The sequence below is a fragment of the Anomaloglossus baeobatrachus genome, chromosome 5 (assembly GCF_048569485.1).
Source record: "Anomaloglossus baeobatrachus isolate aAnoBae1 chromosome 5, aAnoBae1.hap1, whole genome shotgun sequence".
Lineage (NCBI taxonomy): Eukaryota > Metazoa > Chordata > Amphibia > Anura > Aromobatidae > Anomaloglossus > Anomaloglossus baeobatrachus.
In genome coordinates, this window is record NC_134357.1 from 530,743,389 (window position 1) to 530,766,597 (window position 23,209).

Consider the following 23,209-nt stretch of genomic DNA (forward strand, 5'->3'; position numbering starts at 1 on the left):
TCTGTGTACTCAGGAGAAATTGCACAATAAATTTTATGGTGTAATTTTTCCTGATACCCTTGTGAAAATGCTAAATTTTATGGCTAAAGTAACATTTTTGTGTAAAAAAGTAAATTTTCATTTTTTCCTTCCACATTGCTTTGATTCTTGTGAAGCATCTAAAGGGGTAATAAACTTCCTGGATATGGTTTTGAGTAGCCTGAGGGGTGCGGTTTTTAGAATGGGGTCACTTTTGGGTATTTTATGTCACCTAGGCCTCTCAAAGTCACTTCAAATGTGATGTGGTCCCTAAAAAAAGTTTTTTGTTAATTTTGTTGGAAAAATGAGAAATTGCTGATGAACTTTAACCCCTTCTAACTTCCTAACAAAAAAAAAATTGTTTTGAAAATTACGCTGGTGTAAAGTAGACATATGGGAAATGTAATTTAGTAACTATTTTGTGTGACATATCTCTCAGATTTATGGGCATAAAATTTGAAATTTTGAAAATTGCGCAATTTTCAAAATTTTTGTCAAATTTCCAAAATTTTCAAAAATGAACACAAAAAAATATTGGCCTAAATTTACTACTTTCATGAAGTACAATATGTCACAAAAAAACGTCAGAATTGCTAGGATCCGTTGAAGCGTTCCAGAGTTATAACCTCATAAAGGGACAGTGGTCAGAATTGCGCAAAATGGCGAGGTCAGTAAGGTCAAAATAGGCTGGGGGCTGAAGGGGTTAAAAAGCAAAAATGCTAACAATGCAGTGACATGACAAGAATCTGCATAACTAATCCTATGCTAAATAGTCCTATTTATATATGAGATAGCGAAAATGATCGTCTATAAAATGTAGGTCCTCTCATGCTCAAAGCTGTAGTTGATGGTGAGATACGGAGTCTGAAAGTCAAAAGATCAAAAAATTGTTATCCTCTTTACTTGTTGCTGTACAGTGAAAATAAAAAAATCACGATCTATGAATGCCACCTCCAGGGTGGCTTTCACAAGAGTCTCGTAATGACAAGCACAGGGGTGACAACTTGATTGTGATATGGCCGGAGAACACCGATGATAAACCAGACACAAATAGTAACTGAGAAAAATCTGTGACTTCTCTACATTTAGTGGTTACTACTCACCTGGGTAGTTATCTTTAGGAATCTTCTCTTTACTCTGCTCATCACCCCTCACATATGTCTCTGTAGTATTAATATGGGTCAGATCTTCACCCTGAACGAAATAATGTAAAAGTCACAGACAGATGGAGAAGTCACATCTATGATCAGCTCTAATCCTGCCATCTCCACCATTCTCATTACACAAGTATAACACATATAATACTGGAGAATAAAAGAAGACTGAGCCCAAGACCTTCACAGCCGTCTACACATCATAGGGAGATTTCATGACACCTTCTCTCCATCTACCTGATGATCCTGAGGAACATTGGGATTTTCTTGTTTACAGTCCTGGGGAAGAAGAGGACGGGGACATCTCTCTGGTGTTGTCCTCTTACTGGATAGAACTGGAGGAAACACATACAGGGACTGAATGAATTCTTTACACACAGATAATTATATGTTGTATGTATTTAGTCCTGTCCATTACCTGGTGATGTGAGGGGCTGGGGAAACTCCATAATGACATCCTTGTACAGATCTTTGTGTTCTTCTACATACTTCCACTCCTCCATGGAAAAATAGACGGTGATGTCCTGACACCTTATAGGAATCTGACACATACAATGATACCGTCATCCCCCGATCCCTTCATAGCGTTACTGTATAATGTCCCAGCATTCCCAGCAGTGTCACCTCTCCAGTCAGCAGCTCAATCATCTTGTAGGTGAGTTCTAGGATCTTCTGGTCATTGATGTCCTCATGTATCAGGGGGTGAGGTGGAGGCCCTGTGATTGGGCTCAGGGGTCTTCCCCATCCCTCAGACACAGGGTCCTGACAACGCTCACTAGAGGTGTTCTTCACTACTGTGTAATCCTGGTTATGGAGACACATTAATAAATCTCACTACAGACATTTCCAGAGTCCTCACCTCTCCAGTTCTGTCCATCTGTTATTCCCATAGATAAGAATGGTGTAATGTGACGTCATCAGAATCTCTCACCTCTCCAGTAAGCCGGAAGAGAATCTCTAGGGTGAGGTGTAATATCCTCTCCACCATCTTGTCCCTGTCCCTATCCATCCTTAACGAGTCAATCAGGAAAATTCTCTTATATCGAAGATCTCCACTGAGAAGATTTAATATTGTAGGGACCTGAAAGGAAACATGAGAAAATTATAAAGAATCTCCTGTAATATACAATTACTAGAGATAATAAGAATAAATATGAGATATCACAAGTACATTTTGTATTCTCTCCTTGTATGGATCGGTACATAGTAATGAAAGACTTGTGTGTTGTATGATCGCATTATTATAAATTGTTGAAAAAAGTTAAAAAAGATTTTAAACAAAAATCTCCCACAAACATCATCATCCTCTATTATCCTCTACATCTGCTGTGCGGTGATTATCTCATATGTTCTGGGGTCATCTGTATCAAAGATGGGGCTGAGGATTTATCACCAGTGAGGTGGGGGGCCATGGGAACATTATAGAGTGTGGAGACAAGAAAGGTGCGCTGTACTATGGGAGGAATATGTGTCTCCATGTTTTAAGTCTTCCATAGTTGGGTCTATTGTATCTATCAGAAGAAAAGGAATAAGAAAGTTATTCTTAGAAAGTAAGAAAACAAAAACTCCTGAACAGTCTCAGTGCTGAATAGTGATGGCCGTTCAACACCGATCCGGCTCCATTCATCGAATGTTATCATTTATATGTATAAATACAAGTGTGGTGAATACAAAGGACGGCTCAGGACGTATTCTCTCCAGAGACAATACAAGGGACAGTCATTATGTGTGGAGGAAAGGCGATTCCCACAGCTAAATAGGAAAGGGTTCTTTACAGTTAGAGCAGTCAGATTGTGGAATGCCGACCACAAGGGGCTGTAATGGAGGGAACTGTAACAGCATTTATACAGGGCCGGACGCTTTCCTCACAACAAATGCTATTGTGGGTTATAAGTAATGTAGAGATAGGGAATGTAGAGGAGGAGAAAGGAGGACATGATGGCGCCAAGTCTAATCCGACCAAAGGAACTACGGGCTCTCACTAGGGACAAAATGGCCAAATTCACATAAGACAAAGCCCCAGAAATGCCCTGTGAGTGGCCGGAGGGCGGACGGGGACTAGACTTCATCAGAATAGGAGGATTTTACCAGAAATATCTAGAAATAGAAACCGAAAGAGCCGGAGCGACCATTACTAGCACTGAAGGGGTTAATGCCCCCTGCTCCAGTAATGGGGAATCTCCACCTACCTCCACCTGCAGAGCCGCAAATGAGCCTAGAAATGTACGGTAAGTGCTAGAGTGTACAGGCTCCTTTCAGGTTTGTGGGTGTGACCAGCTTGGTTGGTGCTTCCAGGACCTGTGATGATGTCACATGGAGGGGAGGAGTCAGGGGTCACATGGTCAGCTCCTCAGTGTTTGCAGGACTCTGCTGTGCTGTAGTGATGGGAAATCTAGTTCATTTTGGTGATTAGTTCAGTATTTCTCTCCACTCTGTCCTATGAGCTGACAGGAAATGCATCATGTGACCTGTGACCTAAATGAACTATATGAGCTGCTGAACTGAATGTTCTACTGAGAATGAATCAGGACAGTCTAGTTCACTGATGGGCAACCTTTTGAGCTTGGTGTGTCAAAATTCGCCAAAAAACCGAACATAACTTGGGTGGTGTGTCACCTTGAGAAAAAAACCATCATTTTGCGACATGTATAGTTTAAATAACAAATATGTATAATTATTTAACTTACCTGCTTAGTGACTTCTTTGTTCATCTGTCAGTTGGTTTCTATTGTTGGTCTTGCTATTATTTAACTTGTGTGGGGTGCCGTGAACTAAGATAAGTGAGGGGGAGGGGGAATTCTTCCAGTGATGGCGAACCTGTGGCACTCCAGCTGTTGCAAAACTACAATTCCCATCATGTCTTCACAGCCAAAGCTTTTGCTTTGAATGGCCAGGCATGAAGGGAATTGTAGTTTTGCAACAGCTGGACTGCCACAGGTTCGCCATCACTGATTATTTTTAGTGACTTTTTTTGTTGCTGAATTTCATTGGCTAAATGTTCAATTGAAGGTTAATAGTTTGTACACTTCAAGCCCAAGCAAGCGCTACTAAGTTCATCTGTCAATCTGTTTCTTTTGTTGGTTTTGATATTATTTAATGCTGAGAATAAGGTCTCACAAAAGTAGGTGGAGGGAAAAATAGTGAGTAAAGCCATAGCTATATTTTTCAGGGTGCTAAAAGTGTCTGGTAACCTATTCCAGGCACTCCAAATTTCCTGTTCATAGTGGCACTCCTCTTGATTCTCCAAGCGGCACCTTTCTAGATTCTCAAGCTTTGACCTCAAGTCAACAAACACCTGAGCCCAGATGCTGTCCTGAAATTCTGCAAGTTGCATCTCCAAATCATCAATTTGTATCCACTGGAAACCATTTCATTCCAAATTACTGTAGACTACTACATCAGGATACTTAATTATTTTCATGGTCTGTTCTAGGCTTCTAAGTTGAATCTATCACTGAACTGGTCAAGTAACGAGTCTAAACATGCTGGTACTTTATATGCAAGGGTTCCATTTCATTTTGTACAGCTGCACTGGCCTTCTCAAAATACTTTGTTACTCGAGGAAAATACTTATAAGTTTTAGTTTCTACATCTCGCTTGAAAATTTTAAGTTTACTTTCAAAAGCTTTTATGTATCCAAACATGACGTATCTATAAGGGATAAACGGGTCTCCAGTGACAAACTTCCCCTTAATTTAAACATATTAGTAACGACACAGACTCCAACTTTATTGCCGAATGGCCACAGCTTTATTCAACAGTATATATGTACCAAACTTGTGGCTCAACATGCCACCCCATTAACACCTGAACCTGTACATATATACATATTCTCCACAAAATGACACCTGATAGGTCCATCCGAGAGCCAAACCATCATTCCTATCCCCCGGCCGTAACCTCCAACCGGCCCAGGGGACCACCTCGGCCGTGACCAACCGACCCGAGGTGTAGGGTAATTAACGTTCCATCGTTAATTACCCCTCCCCAGAACCTGCAGGACCTCCGCCTACAAGTTCCCATCCAACTCAAAGCCACTCCCCCTGAGTGGCTTCATACCAACAAACCTACTGTCGGTACACCAAACCTCTCTGAACGGACCTATCACCCCGCTGTGACAACAACTCAAAAGAAAACAACATCCTTTTTTTTTTTTTTTTTATATATTTCACATTTATTTTCCATTTTTTATTAATTTCTTTTTTTTTTTTTTTTTTATATATATACTCTTTATTCTTTTTATTATTATTATCATTTTTATTTATTTATTTATTTATTTATATATTTCTTTTTTTTTTTTTTTTTTTTATATCATTGCAGGGCGGGTGGGCGGGACACGCTGTCTGTAGGTCAAAAGGGGCAGTGACCTCTGCACAGCCCCCTTTATACCCACACACCAACCCTCCCATATCTTGTCCCTCACCCAATCCCTTTTTCCGACTCTCCCACCAATCAGGCAGCCCCTATGTGCCTCCAACCTTAGCACTTAACTCTTTCCTACCCTAACCCTCCCGATCGTCATGGGCCTGTTCACCCCTATGGGGCTCTCTGGCCGTCTTGACGTATCTATAAGGGATAAACGGGTCTCCAGTGACAAACTTCCCCTTAATTTAAACATATTAGTAACGACACAGACTCCAACTTTATTGCCGAATGGCCACAGCTTTATTCAACAGTATATATGTACCAAACTTGTGGCTCAACATGCCACCCCATTAACACCTGAACCTGTACATATATACATATTCTCCACAAAATGACACCTGATAGGTCCATCCGAGAGCCAAACCATCATTCCTATCCCCCGGCCGTAACCTCCAACCGGCCCAGGGGACCACCTCGGCCGTGACCAACCGACCCGAGGTGTAGGGTAATTAACGTTCCATCGTTAATTACCCCTCCCCAGAACCTGCAGGACCTCCGCCTACAAGTTCCCATCCAACTCAAAGCCACTCCCCCTGAGTGGCTTCATACCAACAAACCTACTGTCGGTACACCAAACCTCTCTGAACGGACCTATCACCCCGCCACAGACCGGCCAAGTGACACCTTACTTGGCCCGGGCCCCCCACACCCCCAATGCTCGTTCCATTCCATCCTTCAAAACCAACGTCCACAAATCCAACCGCCATCCGTGAGAATGGACCCCATCACGCCTCAAATACTGCTCGGTGGACTTCTCCAACTCCTCGAATCGAACCACCAACCTCCTTTCCACGCTCCAAACCTGCCAATCGCCCGGTTCCATTTTTTCCCAGGCCCTGTGAATCTGATCCACTCCTAAAACGCCACTGCCTTCGGGCTACCATATCGGACCTCACAATCACAATGCCATGGAACGCCCTCCACAAATGAAGTAAGTCCAACTTGCTCTCCCTTTTAACTCTCACGCCGTCCACACTCCAAAGTCATTCCCCCCCACATGCAGCATTAAAACAACAGGTTCCTTGTCAATCCGGCTATAATACACCAATTCAGGGCGAACTCTACTCCAATTCATGCCCCGAACTCCGAGCCATTTCACACGGGCTTCCTACATCGCCGCTCCGTACGAAGAGACTGCCCACCAAACCATCCTCAATAAAGGACCCCCCCTGTCACCAAACATCACCTAATCAGATGTGGTCTAATATACAAACGAAACCTGGAGGAATCCCAGCTCCCAATCCACCGGGTCCAATCCTCACTCAGCCCCCCCACTTAGCCGCTTCGGTCGCTGCCCCAATCCGAAAGGAGTGGGACCCATAATCCCTTGGCTACTCCCCCGGCCCTTACTAAAGCCGTCTTCAACACTGCCATACTGGAATCACGATAAGGCAGATCCATCCACATGTCTAAAGAAACACCGGGGTAGCCACCCCACACCTGCAAGAATTCCGCCACCTGAACCACTGGGCATAGGTGGTGCCCTGGCAATTCAAACAATGTCACCAGACGTCCCCCACCTATTTGGTCTGTCTATCGAAAACCATACCGGCACTCGCGCCATCCTTACCAAGCGTAACAACCTCTATTAACAGCCCGCCTACCGCATGCCTGGCAGGGCTACCAAATTCTCTGATGCAGAAAGCCCCGAAAATGCCAATACGAAGGCAACCTTAAACAGCCTCGTACCTAATCGGACGAGCATATATCCCCCAAACACATCACCAACCAATCAACGACGGAAACAATAGTGGCCGTCTCCTGTCTCGCGACCACGCGTCCTTTGAAAACCCTTTATCCCCTACCGCACCAGAAAATCCTTTGCCACGTCCCGAACCCCTTGCGTTTTAACAAGAAGGCCAACACCGCCCAACTTGTAATCATCACCGAAACGGACCGGCCTGCTGAAAACTCCCAGCTAATCAATGACAAAACCCCCAGCATTCGGCCTGTCTAACCAAGCTCCATAAAATCCGCCTTCTCCAATTGCTCCCATTCCCGCCACACAGCCTGGTATCAGCACAAGTAGCCTCAGTCACCGGTCTCCTGATTCCCTCAAATGCTACCCGACGCCAGGTCACACAGGCATGCCGGGCATAGTTCTCCAACCTTGTCCGCTCCTGGCACCAGTCGCCTGAACCTGTGGAACTGAAACCGAGAGCGCATCAGCCACTTCACTTTGCACTCCGGGCACATGCTGCGCCACCACGCACCTGTTGAGTTCTAAGCAACCCAACACCAGATGTCTCAAGTAGCACCCCACCGGGGGCGATTTTGACGACCATGAATTGATCGAAATACACCACTGCCATGTCATTACAATGCACACCAAGCTTCTTGCCCGCAAATTCTGGGCCCCAAAACTCCATCGCCACAATGATGGGGGAACATTTCCACCAGCGCCAAATATGTCACAAACCCCTTTTTCCACCCAAAGCCGTGGCCATTAGCCCACACACCAATGCGTCCTAAAATTGCCCCAAAACCTGATGCCCCCGCCGCATCAATAAACAGTTCCAGCTGGCTATCTGATACTGCCCTGCTCACCCATAACGTCCGTCCGTTGTATCATTCAAGGAATGCAGCCCCACACCAGCAAACCTCCTTTCATTGTCATTGTCACTCTGACAAATAATTTGTAGCAATCACCCCTGCCATTGCGCTCGCCAGACGCCTGTTAAATATTGCCCCATAGGCCTAGTGCGACCGGCAAAATTCAACTTCCCAAGGACCGACTGAAATCCTGTAACCGCACCTTCTTAGCCCAGTGCAACAACTGCACCGACACCTTCAAAACACGCAGCTCGTCCTCCGGCAATCGGCATTCCATAGCTACCGTGTCAATTTCAATGCCCAAGAAACACAGGGACGTCACTGGCCCTTCTGTCTTCCCCCGTGCCACCAGAATCCCAGGCTTCCTGCAATGCGTTCTCATGTAAATAACAGCAAAGAACAAACCGAGGAGCCCACTGGGCCCACGCAAAAGAAATCATCCAAATAGTGTATCACTGAGTGGACACCCGCCACATCCCTGACTACCCATTCCACAAACGAACTGACGCTTCAAACTAAGCGCACGAAATAGAACAACCCATGGGCAGGCACTGATCCACATAGTATTGCCCATCCCACCTGCACCCCAAAGGTGGAAAAACTCTCCGGGTGCACCGGAAGTAACCGTAAAGCTGCTTCCACGTCCACCTTGGTCATCGGGGCCCCTTGCCCACTACCCACACTAACTCCAACGCCTTGTCAAACGATACATAACAGACCGCCGGCACTCGGGTGAAATCCCGCCGTTCACCAACAACCCAGCCGGGTAAGAGAGATGATGAAGGAGCCGATACTCATTCGACTCCTTCTTGGATACCACTCCCAGCAGCGAAAAACCCTCAAGTTGGGGAGTGACGGGTCCTGGACCAGAACCCGCCATCCATCCCGCTCCACCTCCTTCTGCAGCCGTTCCGTCACCACCTCCGGCTGTCCTTTTCCGGACCCCGCATTACCCGGGCGAAACACCGGCGCCCCAAAATCAAACGGAACCCGGAAACCTTCCATAAAACCCGTAGCAAACAGCTCCGCCGCCCGGTCATCCGGGTATCTATTTAAATAGGGACGCATCCCTCGACCCTCACTAGCGTCCTCCCTGTTACCAAAACCTTCCCCCGACTTTTCTTTCCCCCTGTGAAACACCTGGCCAAAGAGTGGGAAACCCCCACAACCGGAACACTCGTGTTTGAACTGACACGCTGCCCCCAAACTTACATTGCCCCTCACTAAATTTCCAACACGCCCCTTTCTTTTTCCCAGCCAAAGACCCGCCACTCGCACCCGGGCCCCTGGCACCACCTCAAAAGGGCTGCGCCGGAGCCGTTATCAAACGCATCCCCAAAACATATAACTTTGTGTTCCCACCAGATGCCCAGCCGCATAGCCTTCCAATGCCAGTTAGTAAACGTCCTCGGGATCAACCTACACCTCCCCCTTTTTTTTTTTTATCCTCCTTATCTTTTAGATTCACTTGCCTTCACTGTATCCAAATTAAACTTTTCCAAGGGAAGCAGTGAAAATATTTCCCCATACTCCCCTTTTCTTATCTTCTCCCTCACCTCCTTTTTTAAATGCACCCCTAACGGACTCCCAAAGCACCAGTAACTTCGCTCCGTGCCCTATCATCCAAACGCACAACCTCATCATCCTTTTCCACGTCCTCACCAACCAACGCCACGGCCGCCACGCCGTCCGCCTGACCTGCAACGACTGCCGGCACAACCTCCTAAGTCTCTACCTCGCGCACCGGTACCACCGGCAGCCACCCCGACCGTGGGACCCACCCACGCCCCCCGCCAGGGACCCAGGCCCGCTTCGACCTGACCGCTCAGCCGACAATCCCTGCAACACCCCTAGCAGCTGCCCCCAAAAAACCGCCCCGGGTAACCCCGACTGACCGACCGCACTAAAACCCCCAGCAAACCACTCCCCGCGGTGGAACCCCCCGTCCCCGCTAACACTACCCACAACATTAAACATATTGGTTGTTCTCTCACCGGGCTGCCTCTGAACCGAATCCGGAGCAGCCGTACCGCGAACATCCTGCTGCCGTTCATCCGTCCTGCCGCCTCCTCCGGTCCTTCTTCCTCGCCCGAATAAGAAGAGCTGCTGAAGTCCGCTGGGGGGACCAGCGAGGGGACAGCCCGCACCTTGCGGCCGTCAACCCCCACGGTCACCGCACCCTGCTCCTCCGTGCACCTCCTGTTTGTCCTCTGTTTCATGCCGCGGCGCGGCGTCCTGCCGCCATCCATCTTTGCTGCCCCCTCCTGCTGCACCGCTGTAATCTCTGTAGCTCCCGGTGGTCCCCCTCCCTGCCGACTGCAGGAAGGCCGTGCCTCTCCGTCCGGATGCCAGGAACACCCCCCAGCCTGATCCCTGCTGGGAGGTACCGTAAATAACAGACCGCCGCAAGGGCCCTGCCGACCGCATGACCCTGCCACCAGCCCCCTCCGACTACCGCTCCGATCCGTGCCGCCCCTCCATCTATGCTCTCTCCCCTGCCGTCTGCAGGGAGTCTCCCCGTCCGCTCTGTGGTGCCGGGCGCCACCCCCAGCCCGCACCTCACTGGGGGCTGCCGCTGCTCTGGTCCGTGGCCGTGCAGGCCGCAGACCGGAAGTAGGCCTCGCATAGGCTCCGCCCACCCCCGGCCCGCGGAATCTCCGACGAGGATTCCTCCCGGCGGCCGGAGACACGTCTGAAGGTGAGGTGCACTCCGCTGCCCCGGAGGGTCCCCGAAGGGGCTCCTAAATCTATCTTCTCCCCCCCCGACGGGGGAGTAGCGCTCCGGCGGTCGCGCCCGCCGAGCGCGCAGCGCAGGTCCGGGCGCAGGAGCAGAGAAGCCGCTCCAGCCCTGCAGACGCGTCCTCGCCGATGTCCTCAGAAGCCCCCCCCCCGGCTCCAGCACCGCCACCATTCTTCAGTCAGGGAGGCGGCAGCGCAGGGGGGACACGCTGTCTGTAGGTCAAAAGGGGCAGTGACCTCTGCACAGCCCCCTTTATACCCACACACCAACCCTCCCATATCTTGTCCCTCACCCAATCCCTTTTTCCGACTCTCCCACCAATCAGGCAGCCCCTATGTGCCTCCAACCTTAGCACTTAACTCTTTCCTACCCTAACCCTCCCGATCGTCATGGGCCTGTTCACCCCTATGGGGCTCTCTGGCCGTCTTAACGTCAATACTTTTGCCAAAACCTTGTAGCTTTAAGTTCAGTTCATTAATATGAACAGAGAAATCTGTAAAAAACATCAGGTTGTTGACCCACTTAGAATCATAGAGCTGAGGAAAGTTTCCCAGTTCCTTATCCTCAAGAAATACCTTAATTTCTTCAAAGCACTCCACAAAGCACTCAAGAACTTTGCCTCGGCTCAGCCATCTTACATTATTGTACATCAGCAGTCCACTGTAGGTGGAATCAACCTCCAGTAAAAGTGCAGAAAATTCTCGCTTGTGAAGGGGGCGAGCAGCTATTAAATTAACTATTTTTGTAACAACTGACATTAAGTCGTTTAAGTCAGTGAATCCTGCTTTGGCACATAAAGCCTCCTGATGGATAATACAATGAAAAGGCACAATCGGATGTCCAATACCTTCCGTAAACAATTTAACAAATCAGACTTTTTTCCCCACCATGTTTGGTGCCCCATCTGTCGTCACTGACACAACTTAAGGCCTCTATCACACGTCAGTGATTCTGGTACGTTTGTGCTTTTTTTTAAACGTACCAGAATCACTGACATACGCAGATCCATTATAATGAATGGGTCTGCTCACACATCAGTGATTGCCGCACGGAGACATGTCCATTTTTTTCTGGCATCACTGATGTCCCACGGAGTGGTGTGGTCCGTGAAACACGTGCCAGAAAAAAACATGCTTTTAAAATAAAAAACATTTTAACTCACCCGGCGTCCAGCGATGTCCTCTGCAGCCCGTGCAGCTTGCTGCTTCTGAGCCGGCTCATTATTGTCGCGCATATTCATGATGCGCGACACAGCCGACCCGGAAGCAGCTGCTGCGGGGGTCAGCGCCGGCCAGATGCTGCACCGCGGGAGCGATCAGCACCATGGCGAGCGGGAGCGGGCGCAGGTGAGTTGATTACTAAGTGCAATCACGGGCCACGGAGAACGGAGCCCGGATTGCACTTAGACAACCCACGTGTGCCGTGATTCACGGCACACGCAGGGACATGTGCATGTTTTACACGCTAGTGAAAAACGTCAGTGTTTTTCACTGACGTGTAAAACGGGCCTTAGAGATATCAATGCTTAGGTCACAAAATGTTTGCATAACAACCTTACATATTTCACTTCCTGATGTACTTGTTGGCACTGATACTAACATTATCAACTCTGCTCTCATTGTGGGACCATCAGAATATCGACCAATAATGGCCAACTGAGCATGTGATGTGACATCTGTAGTTTCATCAAGAGAGATCGAAAAATATTTACAATTACTTATGTCTCTTTTTAATTGATGTTGTACGTTTGTGTTCAGTCTCATTATTCGGTCTTTTATGATATTTCTACTGAGTGGTAACTCAGATATTCTCTTAATAATTGCATCTTTATTCTGCATATCATGAAATAGAACTGGTGCACATCTTAAGAGAGTTTCTTTAATAAATTCTCCCTCACTAAGTGCTTTTCCATGCTGAGCTATGGAGTGAGCAATGCTCAGACTTGCAGATGTTAAATTTGTAGAGCTTTTTACAAATTTAAGGATGGAATTAGATTGGCTCTTATGAAGGTGTAGCTGCCTGGAAATGTATTCCTTCCTTTCATCCTCACTTTTTTTCAAGAGCTGGGAATGATTAGTTTCAAAATGTCTATTATCAATAGAATAGACAATCAATGTCAATATATATTATTGTTTCATATAACTTGTTCTTTTTTTTTTTTTTTTTTTTTTTTTTTTACTGCACTATTCTAAGTCCTGTTGTGTATAAATACGTGACTCTTCAGATTTTGTGTTATACCATGCCTGATGAAGAGACCTGAGTAGTCTCGAAAGCTTGCAATTATTACCATCTTTTCAGTTAGCCATTAAAAGGTATCAACCACTGAGGACTCTCTGTTCTTTTAAACAATTTTTTTATCTCTACTGGCTAACACGGTACAAAGATATATTTTACTTGTATTTATATTCCACGTTCTGCTTACTACCGTTTCACTACATAGAACGCAAAATGATCTGCCATTTTTTTCTATAATGCCATACATCTCAGTCCATGTCTCTTGAAAGGGTCGGCTACTGCTACTACCACTCCCTTTACTTAACTTTGTTTTTTTAATTTTGTGGCTTCTCCATGAGAGGGGCAGTGAGTGAAGATTTATAGTTAGCCCTGCAGGCAATTAGGGGTTAACTAACCTAACTGACCATATGATGGCACATGTAACTGTCTTTTAGGAAAGGGTAGAGTTAATAAGCAGAAATAGGGGTTAATAAGGATGCACAACAGTAATGGTGGTGAAATGGAGTCTGTACTATGCTGCAAGATGGCGTTCCTTATGTAAATTAATGGCGGGAAACGGCACCCATAGCACAGGCCTCTTCCAGCTTCCCCCTCACTTATCTCAGTCATGGCCAATGACACCCCACAGTTCACTGGGTGATGGTTGCTGTAGTAATCACAGGGCCTGCAGACAGCAATCACAGGGCCTCCAGACAGCGATCACCTCAGGCCTCAGAAGTGCGTCCCCCGCGGCATTGCGCTGCTCCCTGCTGCACCAGCCGGAAGTTCGGGCCTACCGGAAGTCCCAGGACTAGACGCTCTGCGCCGGAGCTCTGTTGTTTAGGCAGCATTGCGCTGCTCCCTGCTGCGCCAACCGGAAGTTCGGGCCTACCGGAAGTCCCAAGCCTAGATGCTCTGCGCCAGAGCTCTGTTGTTTGGGCCTACAGACCTCCGGCACAGACCTCCTGCATGGCATCCAATCCGATAAAAAATTGGAACGGCTTGCCATGCTATTTAAAGGATGCTTAATTTCTATGGGGCCGCGGCCGCGTGCCACTGAAAATAACTACGCGTGTCAGCACTGACACGCGTGTCATAGGTTCGCCATCACGGGTCTAGTTCAATCTGATGCATCTCACTGAGCCCAGCAGCGCCACCTGTGGTAGTGCAGAGTACTGACTCATAATGAATGTGTATGAGGGAGCTGAGAAGCAGTTCAGCAGCCACCATTTTGAAAACAGAACAGGAGCCAGTGGAAAATATTTTAGCAAGACTGATCTTCTAGGCTACAGGAGGCTGCTCCTCTACAGGAGGCTAATCCTCTACAGGAGGCTGATCTTATCACACAGACAGGTGAGGGGCATGAACCACACACAGAAACTCTCTCTCATACACACATATGAGCTGTGTCTGTCTACTGTGCAATTTCAGCTTTTATTAATATTATTATTACTATTATATTTGTATTTGATGTGTGGTCTAGTGTTTACTACCTCCTTTTCCAGCATCAGGGGCTATAAAGAGCCAGTGTGAGAGCAGGAGCCTCCTGGAGCTGTAGAGGATCACTCTGTCTCCTCACACTGCTGTTTACTTCATAATGAACTAATCTCTGTCAGGATAGTGACTACATGAACTAGTTCACTCTGAGTAGTTAATTTTGAACTACTCACTCACGAACTACCCATCACTATTGTGCTGGGTGTTATGGGGCTGGATGAGGTGAAGTTTATGTGTGGTGTCAGGAGTGGTTTACAGTGTGGATGTAGCAGCAGAGCCGTGTGTGTGTGTGCGACGTGTATGGAGCAGAGGTTCGTGCATGTACGAGGTGTACGGAGCAGAGCCGTGTGTGTACGAGGTGTAGGGAGCGGAGCTGCATGTGTACGAGGTGTACGGCGCGGAGCCGTGTGCGTACGAGGTGTAGGGAGCGGAGCTGCGTGTGTACGAGGTGTACGGAGTGGAGCCGCGTGTGTACGAGGAGTAGTGCGCGGAGCCGTGTGTGTACGAGGTGTACTGCGCGGAGCCGTGTGTGTACGAGGTGTACGGAGCGGAGCCGCGTGTGTACGAGGTGTACGGAGCGGAGCTGCTTGTGTACGAGGTGTACGGAGCGGAGACGCGTGTGTACGGAGCAGAGCCGCGTGTGTACGAGGTGTACAGAGCGGAGCCGTGTGTGTACGATGTGTACGGAGCAGAGCCGCGTGTGTACGAGGTGTACGGAGAGGAGCCGAGTGTGTATGAGGTGTATGGACCTAAAATAACATTTTAGAGGTGATTTTCACATTCATATTTTTTCATTCCACTTTGTATTCCTTTCTGTCCAGCACGTGAAGGGTTAAACATTCCCGCCCGCAGTTGTGCAGTATATGGCTATGTGTGCACAGTGCGTTTTTCGCAGCGTTTTTGCGCGTTTTTCGGGTGCGTTTTTGGCCTCAAAACTGCATGACTTTGCTTCCCCAGCAAAGTCTATGAGTTTTCATTTTTGCTGTCCGCACACAACTTTTTTTTTAAGCTGCGTTTTTGAGCTTGAAAAAAAAAATGGACATGTCAATTCTTTCCTGCTCTTTTCTGCGTTTTCCGCCCATGCAATGCATTGGAAAAACGCAGCAAAACGCAGAGATCAAAAACGCAGCAAAACGCAGCCAAAAACGCACCAAATCGCGGTAAAAACACATGCGTTTTTGACGCGTTTTTTCGACGCGGGTGCGTTTTTATCGGCCAAAAACGCACAAAAACGCAGCGTCAAAAAAACGCAGCGTGCGCACATAGCCTATGAGGGGCAGATTAAGAATTGTTCTCACTTTTCTGCAGTTTCTCGACCCCCTCAGTCCATGTAAATCTGAATAGATCCTAAAGAAATCTGTTTTGTAAATGCCTTGAAAACATAAATAAATTCTCGCTGCTGAACTTTTAACCCTCTAACAACCAAAGAAAATAAAGCGACGTTAGAAAAATGACTCAGATATAAAGTAGATGGACGGGAAATGATATTTATTGATTATTTTGTGCAGCGTGACTGACTGCTATATGGATAGAAAAATGGAAAGTTTGAAAATTGCAATTTTATTTTTTCAAAATTTTCTTAAAAATTCCGATATTTTTTCAAATACACGCAAAGAAATAATATCTTAATTTACCACTCTTATAGTAAAAATGTATACCTTGTGTTGTTTTATTATTTAAGCAATTTATATTTCTAAATCTATAAATTTATATAGATATAAAAAGCAATAACGCTGGATGTTGTCTCTGTTATAGATGTCTTTGTCTAAAGTTTCTTTGTTACTGAAGGTCCAGAATATTTTCAAGGAATTCAGCAGGATTAAGAATTTACGATTTTGTTATTCACAACTGTCACTCCATTTTTGGTCATCTCCTCAGCCGTCCCCTATTCTTTGTGGTTTTAATAATCTGCTGTTTGGGCATCTGAGATTCAGACAAAGCCTGGTACATGTACATTGGCTGTGTGTTCTTGTCTCCAAAGCATTGCTATTAATTGAACCAACACTGGCAGATCTGGAGATCCCTTGCATCTCACCCCAAATTAGCTCTCCCAGGAAAGAGGTTTCCATGACAGAACATGGTGCCGAAACCCGGGATAGTTAAGTGGACCTCACTGTGACCCGAGTACAAAGACCTTCCCAGGAACCACTGAACAAAATCCACGGTAAGTAACCCTGTTGTGAATGTCATTCGAGTGGGTGCTGGTGTGGAGCTCCCTCTGGTGGCCAGGAATGGTAATGAAGCTGAGTCTGAATCTGTGACTCAAACAGGTGTTGGTATTAATTGGGAATCCAGGAAGTCATATATATATATATATATATATATATATATATATATATATATATATATATATATATATATATATATATATATATATATATATATATATATATATATATATATATATAGGTATATAGGAGAGCAGTTTCTGCTTAGCTGCTGCCAGTGATAAATGTTTGCTTCTGCCTCTGAAGATGGCTTGGAGTTTGTCCTTCAGTTTCCTCTATTTATCCTGCGCCAGAATTCACTCCAGATAAGTCTGCAGGTTTTCTTTTCCTAATTGCTGGTTTTGCACCTACGGGTGTTTGTGTTTTTTTTTTTTTCATTTTGTTCTGTGTTTGTTTTCTTGTATGTGAGGATCTTGCTCTCTGCTATTTTTGAGAGGGCAGTTCCTTCAGCAAAAAAGAAGTTTCTCCCGTTCTGATTTTTATTATTTGCACTTTTCAATATTATTTGTTCTGTAATTTTGTTTCTTCCCATTATATCTGCAGTTCTGTTTACAGTGTCTGTCACAAAAGTACCTAATATAGTGGGGGAAAGACAGTGTGGTCTTAGGTCTTTTTTCTATCAGGAGTTTGGTATTTTTTGCAGGGTTTTTTGCTGGCCGCAATCAGTTATCTTTCCTGTCTTGTTGTATCTAGTAAGTCGGGCCTCACCTTTGTTAATCTATATTTTCTGTGTATTGTGTTTTCTTACATCACCGTCGTTACATCTTGGGGCCTTGCTATTCCTTTGGGGACTGCTCCGAGGCAAAGTAGGATTCCTCATTTCTAACTTTGAGGTGTAGCTAGTTTCTCCGGCAGTGACGAGCTGTATAGGTGTGATAGGAACATACCACTGCTAGTTCTAGTGTTGTCCGATAGAGGATTGCAGTCAGCTTAGTCTCAAACTACTTTTGTGGTTTTTGTTTTTTCCTGATTAATGGGATTTTTTGTTATCTTAGACAGACTCCTGTTGTAGAACCTAAAATTCCCATTCCTGAATTGTTCTCAGGGGATGAAATATGTTATGGTGGGATTTCCTGTCCGTTCGGGTCTTGATGCCTCTATGACCTTAGCCATTCAAATTAGACGTTTACGCAATCGCAAAACAATATGTGCAGATGTATTGCTTGCGGAACAGTCTTCGGAGCTTATGCAGTGTGATAGGGTTCTCTCTAATGCTGAACAGCAAAGTTTTAGACGGAAAAATAAGTTATGTTTCTATTGTGGAGATGCTTTTCACACTCTCTCTGTCTGCCCTAAACGAGAAAAGAGATTTGCTCGTTCATTTACTGTGGGTACTGTGCAACCTAAATTTCTTTTGTCAGTCTCTTTAATTTGCTCATTATCCTCGTTTTCTGCTATAGCTTTTCTTGATTCATGGGCCGCCCTGAACTTAATGGATTTTGGGTTTGCTAAAAGTTGTGGCTTTCCCATGGTACCTTTGCAAACTCCTATTCCTTTAAGGGGCAATGATGCTACTCCCTTAGCTGAGAATAAACCCCAATTTTGGACCCAGGTGACTATGAGGGTTGCACCAGCTCATCAGGAGAATTGTAAATTTTTGGTACCACACAACTTGCATGATATTTTGGTACTGGGATTCCCTTGGCTGCAGACCCATAATACAGTTCTAGATTGGAGATCCTTATCTGTGGTTAGTTGGGGTTGTCAATGTGTGCATAATGACCTTTCTGTGTTGTCTATTTCTGCTTAGACACATGATTGCGTCCAAAAAGGGTGGGTCATTGAGACCTTGTATTGACTATCGCCTCCTTAATAAAATCACTGTTAAATATCATTATCCTTTGCCCCTGAAGGCATTTTGAGTACCTAGTGATGCCTTTTGGGCTCACTAATGCCCCCTGCATCTTCCAGTCATTCATGAATGATATTTTCCGGAAACTAATTGGTAACTTTCTGATAGTCTATTTGGATGATATTTTGATATTTTCTGATGACTGGGACTCTCATGTTGAGCACGTTCGGACCGTTTTTCAGGTACTTAAGAACAATGCATTGTACGTTAAGGGGTCAAAATGTCTCTTTGGCAGACAAAAAATTTCCTTTTTGGGGTTTAGTTTGTCCCCGTCTTCTATTGAAATGGATCCAGTCAAGGTTCAGGTCATTCATGACTGGGTTCAGCCTACTTCTTTGAAATCCCTTCAGAAATTTTTGGGTTTTACAAATTTCTGCCGTAAATTTATAGGCAATTTCTCTAGTATTGTTAAGCCTTTGATGGATTTGACCAAAAAGGGAGCTGATGTTTAGAATTGGACCCCAGAGGCCATTATGGCCTTCCAGGAGCTTAAATAGAGGTTCACTTCTGCCCCAGTCCTGCAGCAACCTGATGTTTCTCTTCCATTTCAAGTGGAGATAGATGCATCAGAGATTGGAGCAAGAGCTATTTTGTCTCAAAGAGATCCTATAACTTCCAAACTGAAGCCTTGTGCCTTCTTCTCTCGGAAATTTTCTCCATCTGTACGAAACTATGATGTGAGTAATCGGGAATTATTGGCTATGAAGTGGGCTTTTGAGAATGGAGACATTGGTTGGAGGGGGCTAGACATCAAATTGTGGTGCTCACTGATCATAAGAATCTGACCTACCTTGCATCTGCCAAGAGATTGAATCCTAGGCAGGGCAGGTGGGCTCTATTTTTTACGCGTTTCGATTTTGTGGTCCCTTTTCTACCAGGCAGCTAGAATACTAAAGCAGATGCCCTCTCTAGAAGTTTAATTGCTGATTCTCTTGATGTTGCGGAGCCATCTACCATCCTGAATGAAGGTGTGGTCCTCTCTGCCATTTCACCCGATTTGAGGTTAGCACTTGAGAGATTTCAGAGGGATAAACCTGAGAGCTGTCCTGTGGGGAAACAGTATGTTCCTGATCAATGGAGGAGTAGAGTTATGTCCGAGATTCATTGTTCCGTCTTAGCTGGTCATCCTGGGACTTTTTGGTACTAGGGATCTAGTGAGTAGGTCTTTTTGGTGGCTGTCTTTATCTCAGGATGTCAGTTTTGTGCAATCTTGTGGGGTTTGTTCTAGATCCAAGCCTTGTTGTTCACGTTGTTCACGTTCTAGCAGGTTGTTATTGCCATTGCCTGTACCTAAGAGACTCATATCGCTATGGATTTTATTTCGGATCTTCCTGTTTCTCAGAGGATGACGGTTATTTGTGATAGATTCTCTAAGATAGTCCATTTGGTACCATTGCCTAAGTTGATATAAAAAAGCAAAAAGGAAAAAATCATTACTTACAGCAAGATGGAATTGCAGCTGTATTGCCTGAGCAATATACAGCTGCAATTCCATCTTGCTGTAAGTAATGATTTTTTCATTTTTGCTTTTTTATATTATATATAGTGTAGGGACCTACAAGCATGAGGTTCCCGTGACGAGGGTTGTAGGCTTACGTCTTATGGCCATAACGCTAACAAAAAACCTCAAAAACTTTTTTGTACAGGATACAGCCAGGCCCCTTTTTGTTAGGCCTTGCTATCAGAGTTTCTGTCCCTACGTAGCGCGCAGTGGGGGTACGGCTTGGCAGCCCGCCTGAGCTAATAGTATGGGCGTCACCTAATAGGCTGCGGGTTTGTGACTGTGCGTCTGCTAGTGTGAACAGTGCTCTATGCAAGCCACCAGTGTGCAGTTTTACCATCCAGCCATCACCTCCTCCATATTTGGAAGTGAGTGTGAATGGCTCCACCTGCACCTGTGTTGCCTCCACCTAGTGGGGGTTTAGCTGTATCCTGCTGGAGTAGTAGTAGTCTTTTGGCCTGAGCAATATACAGCTGCAATTCCATCTTGCTGTAAGTAACCATTGCCTAAGTTGCCATCTTCATCAGAGTTGGTGCCCTTGTTTTATCAACAGGTGGTTCATTTACATGGTATTCCTGAAAATATTGTGTCAGATAGAGGAGCTCAGTTTGTGTCCAGATTTTGGAGAGCATTTTGTTCTAAATTAGGAATTGGGCTGTCTTTCTCTTATGCGTTTCATCCAGACAGAGAGCAAACCAGACCCTGGAAACCTATTTGAAGTGTTTTGTATCTGCGGATCAGGATGACTGGGTATTGTTTTTTTCCATCGGCAGAGTTTGCTCTCAATAATAGGGCTAGCTCTGCTACTTTGATGTCTCCGTTTTTTTGCAATTTTGGGTTTCATCCCAGGTGTTCTTCAGGGCAGGTTGAAGCTTCGGCAGGCTGAGGCTTCGGCCTGTCCGGGAGTTGATTCTGTAGTGGAGAGAATGCAGCAGATTTAGGGTCAGGTAGTGGACAAACAATTAGTCCCAGGAGAATGCCCAAAGGTTTTCCAACCAGCGTAGGACTGTTGGTCCCTGGTTTAAAGTTGGGGATATGGCTTGGTTGCCCTCTAAAAATATTCCTATAAGAGTTTCTTCTCCTAAATTTAAGCAAATATTTATTGGGCCTTATAAGATTTCGGAGATTATTAATCCTGTATCTTTTTGTTTGGCTCTTCCTGATTCTTTTACAATTCACAATGTTTTTCATAGTCTTTGTTGAAGAAACATGTGGAACCAGCAGTTCCCACGGCGGCGCCTCCTGATCCTGTGTTGGTAGATGGGGATCTAGAGTATGAAGTTATGAAAATTTTGGTTTCCTGCTTTAATACATGAAAGCTTCAGTACCTTATTAAGTGGAAAGGTTATGGTCAGGAGGACAATTCTTGGGTTTTTGCTTCTGACAGACAGGTTTGTTTGTGCCTTTCATCATGCCCATCCTGACAGATCCGGTGGCTCTGGTGAGGGTTCGGTGACCCCTCCTCAAGGGGGGGTACTGTTATGAATGTAATCCGAGTGGGTGCTGGTGTGGAGCTCCCTCTGGTGGCCAGGAGTGGTAATGAAGCGAAGTCTGAATCGTGACTCAAACAAGTGATGGAATTAATTAGGAATCCAGGAACTCCTATTGCAGATCAGCCTAGTGTATTTAGGAGAGCATTTTCTGCCTGGCAGCCGCCAGTGATGTTTCCTGCTGCTTTTGAAGATAGCTGGGAGTTTTCCCTTCAGTTTCTCCCATTTATTCTGTGCCTGAATATACTCCAGATAATTTACTAGTTTCTGTGCTTAATTGCTGGAATTGCACTTAAGGGTGTTTCTGCTTATTCCATTTTTCCATTTTGCTCTGTGTTTTGGTTTCTTGTTTGTGAGGATCTGTCTCTCTGCTTTTTTGAGCAGGGCAGTTCCTCCAGCAAGAAAGGGAGCAAGCTCCCTGTTCATGTTTGGATTATTTGCACTTTAGAATATTATTTGTTCTGTGATTTTGTTTCTTCCCATTATATCTTCAGTTCTGTTTAAAGTGTCTGGCACAAGAGTACCTGATATAGTGGGGGAGAGACCGTGTGGTCTCAGATCTTTTTTTCTATCAGGAGTTTGGTATTTATTTTTTTACAGGGTTTTTTGCTGGCCGCAAGCAGTTATCTTTCCTGTCCCATTGTATCTAGTAAGTCGGGCCTCATCTTTGCTAATCTATATTTTCTGTGTATTGGGTTTTCTTACATCACCGTCGTTTACATGTTGGGGGCTTGCTATTTCTTTTGGGACTACTACGAGGCAAGTTAGGATTCCTCTTTTCTATCTTTGAGGTGTAGCAAGTTTCTCCGGCAGTGACGAGGTGTCTAGGTGTGTTAGGAACATTCCACTGCTACTTCTAGTGTTGTCCGATAGATAGGGGATTGCGGTCAGTTTAGTTTACAGCTACTCTTGTGGTTTTGTTTTTTCCTGATTAATGGGATTTTTTGTGATCGTCCATGGTTACCAGTTCATAAAACATAGCTCTGCTACATGCACAATACACACTTCTATAGACATACACAGCTCTGCTACATTCACACTACATGCTCCTAAAGACACACATACCTCTGCTACATGTACACAACATGCGCTGACACATACAGCTCTGCTACATGCACCTATAGACACACACTGCTCTACTACATACACTTACAGCCAAACACAGCTCTGCTACACGCAGAATACATACTTAGTGCCACTGTGGGACATGAATATTTTTTAGTTTCATCACTGATATCATGCACTGCTTTACGGCTGTTGCTGGATAGCAGTATTTAAAGGGTTAATCCACCTTGATTGATTCCAAAAATTGGGTAATAGACAAAAAAACACCTCCTAAAAGATACATTTTATTCAATTATTAAAAAATACAAATGCTAAAATACTATGAGATATATTCAGCACCACTACAATTCAGACAACCGTCATGTAAGGTGGGTACAGAAAAGGAGGGGAAACAACTGGTGTGGTATTTATCTATATCAGCCGAATAGCTAAATAGCCAAAATGTTGTTAAATAATGGCCAGTGGTAGGCTA

The 23,209-nt window shown here is 45.4% G+C and overlaps 1 protein-coding gene across 1 annotated transcript in view; it reads right to left on the bottom strand.

Annotated features, from left to right (window-relative positions):
• Positions 1–23,209, bottom strand: part of LOC142312171 (uncharacterized) — a 159,162-nt gene that overhangs the window by 31,059 nt on the left and 104,894 nt on the right. The window contains exon 16 of the mRNA XM_075351073.1: positions 20,683–20,688. Coding sequence (XP_075207188.1) covers positions 20,683–20,688 — 6 coding nt within the window. The remainder of the gene's footprint in view (positions 1–20,682; positions 20,689–23,209) is intronic.